At 36.4% G+C, this 6,594-nt stretch overlaps 1 protein-coding gene across 2 annotated transcripts in view; it reads right to left on the bottom strand.

Moving 5' to 3' along the window:
• The window catches only part of LOC128660735 (enoyl-CoA hydratase EchA19), a 175,932-nt gene that overhangs the window by 61,274 nt on the left and 108,064 nt on the right, over positions 1-6,594 (bottom strand). For both annotated transcript variants that reach the window (XM_053714724.1, XM_053714725.1), the window contains exon 6: positions 176-325. In XM_053714724.1, coding sequence (XP_053570699.1) covers positions 176-325 — 150 coding nt within the window. The remainder of the gene's footprint in view (positions 1-175; positions 326-6,594) is intronic.

Below are 6,594 nucleotides of genomic sequence, written 5' to 3'. Positions count from 1 at the left end.
GGAGGCAGTCTTATACTTTCCAATATTATGACATTTTCTGCTATTTGTAAATCCACAGCAAAAAAATAATTGCTTACTTTAACATAAACTGATAAACAAATATTGAAATAATTTAATATTAGATCATTTTATTTTACAAGTGTTATCACTTTTTATCTACAGTTTGAAAACTGACCTTGACCATCAGGAACAATTCTATTGGCTAATCCAAATTCATATGCTTCTTGAGAACCAACAGGCCGTCCAGTAAGGATGAGATCCAGGGCCCTGGAGAGTCCAATTAACTTTGGTAGTCTTACAGTACCTCCATCAATCAGAGGAACACCTGCAATAATTATGCAGTGGTGTTAATAATCTTAACAACTGCACATTAAATGTGACCAAAATAAGAGTGTTGTAAGAGCAAAATCCCATGGGAATAGCAGAAGAAAGGAAAAGAGGAGAGAGAGAAATGACAGAAAGAGAGAGAGAGAGAGAGAGAGAGAGAGAGAGAGAGAGAGAGAGAGAGAGAGGACAGAAAGAGAGAGAGATCACAATCACATATAAGGTGCCATTAAGATGGTACTGGTAAATATTCCCAAATGCGGAATCCAAAAATACAAACTTATTAATTAATTATTTTTTTTTAAAATAAACTTTTCAGAAATTACTTTTCCCTGCATGTAAGTCACGAAAGAATTACAAATGATATAAAACTACAATTTGGTTGCATGTATAAGCTGTATTATCACATTTATATATTGCCTAAATTACATAAGATATTGTTGTTTACACTTGGAGGCCTATTTATCATAGGTCTTGCGGACCTGATCCGACAGTGTGGATCAGGTCCGCAAGACCTCGCTGAATGCGGAGAGCAATACGCTCTCCGTATTCAGCATTGCACCAGCAGCTCACAAGAGCTGCTGGTGCAACGCCGCCCCCTGCAATCGGCCGCCAGCAGGGGGTGTCAATCAACCCGATCGTACTCGATCGGGTTGAATTCCGGCGATTCCTGTCCGCCTCATCAGAGCAGGCGGACAGGGTTATGGAGCAGGCTTGCTAGAAACACGGGCGTCAAGCTCCATTCGGAGCTTGATAGATAGGCCCCTTGGTCTCATCCCCTCCCCCAACTGTCCCATTTTAAAGATGCAAATATTTCAAAATCAAAATCTTTTCCGGATCCATGCAGTTTGGATAAAGGGTTTTCTTTAGTAGTATTTCCATCCCTGTAAGTATATTTGGTCAAACAGATGACATTATAGAGAATAATAACGTATTTATCTTTATACCTAGTGGTCTTTTCTATTTAGGGGTCCTCTGAAACTTATTAGTGCTCCTCTCTAAAATCCTGAGATATAAGGACCTTATTACCTTTTAAAAGACAGGTTTGCCAAGTTCTTAGGTGTTAGGTTTGGAGAGTGCAAATACAAATGGCAGTGCATGGAGCAGTACAAGAGAAACCTTATACGTATGAGGGGGAGACAAGACACAGGGACCCCACGATTAGAACTCACTCTGGATTCTGCCATCCGCTAATGCCCAGAGCTCTGCAGCTCCAAAGCCTTTGAAGAGGAGGCAGACATTGTGCATATAATTGTCTCCTAATGTGCAGCTCTTACTAAAAGCAACCTGGCACAAGCCCACACACCATCAACATCATACCAGCAGCAGTTATATAAGTTGTTGTGAGACAAAATATTACCACACCCATGTGTCAGCTACTTTTGGTTCACCAGTGAGTATTGTTGTGTATTCTAAAGGTAAAAATGCCTAATTTAAATGTATTTCCAAAACAAGAGATGAAGCCCAGTCTAGGATTTGCAAATTATGGCAGCAGATGACAAACAAATGAGAAAAATGAGGCAGGCAGAGAGTAGAGCTAAGCAATAGGGATGCCAGTCAGGGGAATTATGTGAAGGTAAAATAGTAGATGAGGACTTCTGTGAAATATAAATGAAGAAGCCCAAACTAGGTGAGTTTCTGTATGAGAGATTTGAGGAGAGTATTTAAAGGGACATGAAACCCAAAATGTTTCTTTAATGATTCAGACAGAACATACAATTTTAAACAACTTACTAATTCACTTCTAGTATCATTTTGTATTCGTTCTCTTGGTATCTTCTGTTCAAAAGCAGGGAGAAATGTTTTTGAGCCGACCTATTTCTGGAGCACTATTTGGCAGCAGTTTTGCAAGAATGTTTTCCATTTGCAAGAGCACTAGATGGCAGCACTATGTCCTGCTGTTTAGTGCTCCAGATGCCTACCTAGGTATCTCTTCAACACAGAATATAATGGCAATGAAGCAAAATTTGATACTAGAAGTAAATTGGAAACTTTTTTTTCTAAATGATATGCTCTGACTAAAGCACAAAACAGTTTTTTGGGGGTTTCATATCCCTTTAAGAAAAGTTACACCAAGTTAGTTGGTCTGTAAATAAATGTAATTCTAAATTTGGAATGGCCATTAGATGTTACTGGTTGATTTAAATCAGCGGACGTTCCTACTTGGCTCTGTTGAACAGCAGGTTTTGTACAAAATATTGTTCAATATAAATGTATTCTAATATAATATTACTATATATCAACTTGGAGGAAAAAAAGTTACTAATAAGGAGGAAAACCCCTTTTTTTTCTTCATTGAGACAGAGGATACATCCAGCATACTTCTATTATTTTTAAATTTGCTTCATTCTCTTGTTATCATTTGCTGAAAATGACAATAAAGTCAAAAACAGACATTCATCTAATTTTAAGCAACTTTCCAATGTACTTCTGTTATCTAATTTGCTTTGTTCACTTGGTATCCTTTGTTGAAAAGAACCTAGGTAATGCACTGTAAATTGCTTAAAATCGTATGCTCTGTCTGAATCATGAAAGAAAATTTTTGCGTTTGATGTCCCTTAAAGGAGCAGCAAGGCACTACTGGGAGCTAGCTAAACACACCAGGTGAGCCAATTAAAAGACACAGACAGCCACCAATCAGCAGCAAGCTCTCACTATTGTATTACTGCTCCTGAGCCTAACAATGTATGCTTTTCAACAAACGATACCATTGAAAATGTCCACACTATCTGAATCGTGAAAATTTGTATTTGTACTGTACTGTCCCTTTAATTAAATTTCAGTCCCATAAAGTTATGCAACAGCGGTCTCAAGTGTAAAAAGGCAAGAAAGCCGCCTTAATTGAAATAAAGTTGGCAATAGATGTAACCATGACCTTAAATATCTCATATTCAGTAATATACAAACAGGGTACAGCATGGCAGAATTCTTAAATAAAACATCAGTGTCCTTATTATTCTTTGTTTGTAAATGAGATACAGCTTGTATGAGACTTGGTGCTGTTCCATTTTATCCACATGTTTCCCCCTTAGGGAAAGTTAGAAAAGAGATTGTGTCACTGGATCTGGAAAATCTGAAGACAGATGTGTCCACCACATTTGTCAAAATAAAGCATTTGCTTGTGTGGCTTTAAAACAGACCACATGACTGTAAACATACTGCAGAGGACTCATGAAAGGAGCTCCCTCTGTATGTGGTCACGCAGGCTCTTTTTTAGCCTTGTGAAACTGTCAGCAATCTGTAACTACAGGTCAAGTTCATTCTAAAGAGTTAAACATAACCAATCTCTCCTCTCGTGTGACTTCCTGTGTGTCTTACATTCAAACTACTCCATGGTAATTTATATTTATAGGACAGTAAAGTCAACATTAAACATTTATGATCCAGTGCAATGTTAAACAACTTTGCAATTTACTTCTATAAATCAAATTTGCTTTGTTCTTTAGTTATGCTTTGTTGAATAGTAAAGTTAGGTGGGCTGATAGGAGCTTAGGAGTGTGCACGTGTATTTAGCAGTTTATGGCAGCATTGTTTGCAAGGTGTATTTTTTAAATGAGCATTCTCTGAGCTGATGAAAAATAAATAATTATAGTATATTACTATTGTGTTTGATTTATTCTTAGCTTTTTTTTTTCATGATGCTTATTTTAAAATGCACTATCATGTCTCTTTAAATTACATGTCCCTCTTACAGAACCATAAAAGTTTAAATCTGACTTTCATGTGCCTTTAAATGTCAGAAACTTGGAGACTCTTCTGAAGCAGAAATATGGACAATTTCCCAACACAACTAGTTACTAATAATTCACTGGTTATGACAAGGTACCGATTACATTTTATTGTGTGAAATATTCTAATTTCACTGGGGTGCTTTTAAATAGCTTCTTTTTATATGACATTGCAATCCATAGACTAGCCATTACCGGAAAAACAAATTATAGATATAACGTGTAACAGTGCGAACTGGGCTAAATTTTTATGTTTTTTATTAAAGGGACATTATAGTAAAAAATTACATTCTACAATTTATTAGTGCATGTAATTTTAAAACTAACGACCATGTTAACCTATCATTTTAACCGAAGAAAAGGGGTTAGCACATAAAAACACATTAAAATGACTTGCTCTGCCAAGCGGTCGCACATCTCCAGAGCTCCGGTTGAGCATCCATTAAACTGCTGATTTCTGGATAAATATTGCAGTGATATCTCATCTATTGTCACATCTACAATTGTACTACTTGGCAGTGCACTATATACTGTTGAAATCGCTGTATTCCTGACACCAGAGTGCAAGATTGAACGACAGAGGCCTAAGGCGGCGGCCAATAATTAGGCAACACACCTCCCTCGGAACACTGAGGTAACCTCTCTCATTTGAAGTCAAAGCATCTCTGTACTTAGACTACAAACCTTGCTTCTCCAACAGGTAGAGCACCCAGCGATTAGCAACTTGGAAAAAGAGAGAAATCGGGCATACCATTCATGACACCACTGCCGATAATGGCCGCCACGGGGGAAACAAATTTTTACAGATCTGCTACTGCGCTGGCTATTTGTAGAGCAGAAACAGATTCTGCAGCGCTAAGTTGCTTAGATGCTTATATAATATTTCAGTCCTTATCTAGCAGCCTGCGGCCGGGGCTGCGGAGGGGTAGAAAATATAAACCAATAGGCAGCAAAGGATTCCTGGTGTGTACATGAGCTTTACTGAATAAAGGGAAAGCATTAGGCCATTACCAACTAATGTGGTTGGTTGTCTTTGCTAGATTGTTGATATATAGATGGATCACATTCATGTAAAGGGTTCCTGGGAAGCAAATGGTCAAGAAGTAGGATGGTTTAGGTTTGCAAAGTAATGAGTGGGCATTTTAGATGCTTTACATTGGTCTGTTAATAGCATGTTTGGCTTATGGGGTCTTTTTCTATTTAGGGCGTGTTTTCTGGTTGTGCGAGTTGAGAGATCTAGGTCAGCTGCGATTATACAACCTTTTTACAGAATATAATAAATTGGAACCAAGATGAAACATTTCTGCTAAACTACAAGGGACATAAGCACCTTCTAATTACAAGACATGTGTTTCCTTTGCTATAGAAAACATATAAGCCGAGTCTAAACAATTTTAAACAAATTCATATCTTGTTTGCTTCAATGTTTTTTTAATAGCTAAACTTCACCCATTACTTGCCTAAATTGGAGGAGAATTGTTTTGCAGTAGTTATCTGGTAAAGCCAATCAGTGAAAGATGTTTAGCAGGGTTAGCCTAAATAAGTCTGGAGTATGACATTTTAGTTCTGGAAATAGAAGAGCCACAATTGTCACATGAAAAGGGGGCAAAATAAAAGTATATTGCAAAGTTTTTTACTATGCATGAATAAACCTTTTATATAAAATCTCAAGGTGTTTACTGTCCCTTTAAAGAAAAGTGGGTGGGGAATGAAAATCTGCACATACAGAATTATTAAAGGGATAGAAATGTCGAAATTGAAATGTGAATGGGTGCATTTCAATTTGAAATAAAAGCATTTTTGCAATATACTACTTTTAGCAAAAATGCTTCTAGTAAAAGTTGTGGGGGCTCATGCACCAGTATTCAAACACTACACCTTCTCAGAGAGCTGGCAGTGGTGTGCATTGCTTCTGAAGACATAATGGGCCAGATTAAGAGTGGAGAGCGGGTGTTTGCGTGCATCAGGTTTTTCCCTCATATTACTATTAAGTTAAAAGTAAACGCGATCGCTTGAGTGCAATAGAAGTTAACAGGCGTTGGGTCAGCACATCCTGTTTTGTGAAACAAAAAAGTGTCACAAAACACATAAAAAAATACATTACAAAGTACACTTACACTCATAATAACACTGTCTAATAAACATTATTTTAAAAAGAAATATTGCACAAAAATGTTATAAAGGCTCAAGGATATAAAATCTCAGGTATTATAGACATACATACATATACATGTCTAAAGACGTATATGTGTATATATATATATATATATATATATACATATACATGTCTAAAGACGTATATGTGTATATATATATATATATATATATATATATATACATATACATGTCTAAAGACGTATATGTGTATGTATATATATATATATATATATATATATATATATATATATATATATATATATATATGTACCTTTTTACAAATCTAAACAAGTAGAAGACTTGCTTTAAACCCAGAAACTCTCTGACTACACTGTTTCCAATGCAGCAAAGGAATCTAGGTAAGATATGCAAATGAGGTTCACAA

This window comes from Bombina bombina, chromosome 5 (assembly GCF_027579735.1).
Source record: "Bombina bombina isolate aBomBom1 chromosome 5, aBomBom1.pri, whole genome shotgun sequence".
Taxonomy (NCBI): Eukaryota; Metazoa; Chordata; class Amphibia; order Anura; family Bombinatoridae; genus Bombina; species Bombina bombina.
The sequence above is the reverse complement of the archived record's forward strand: the minus strand, read 5'-3'. Positions and strand labels throughout refer to the sequence as shown.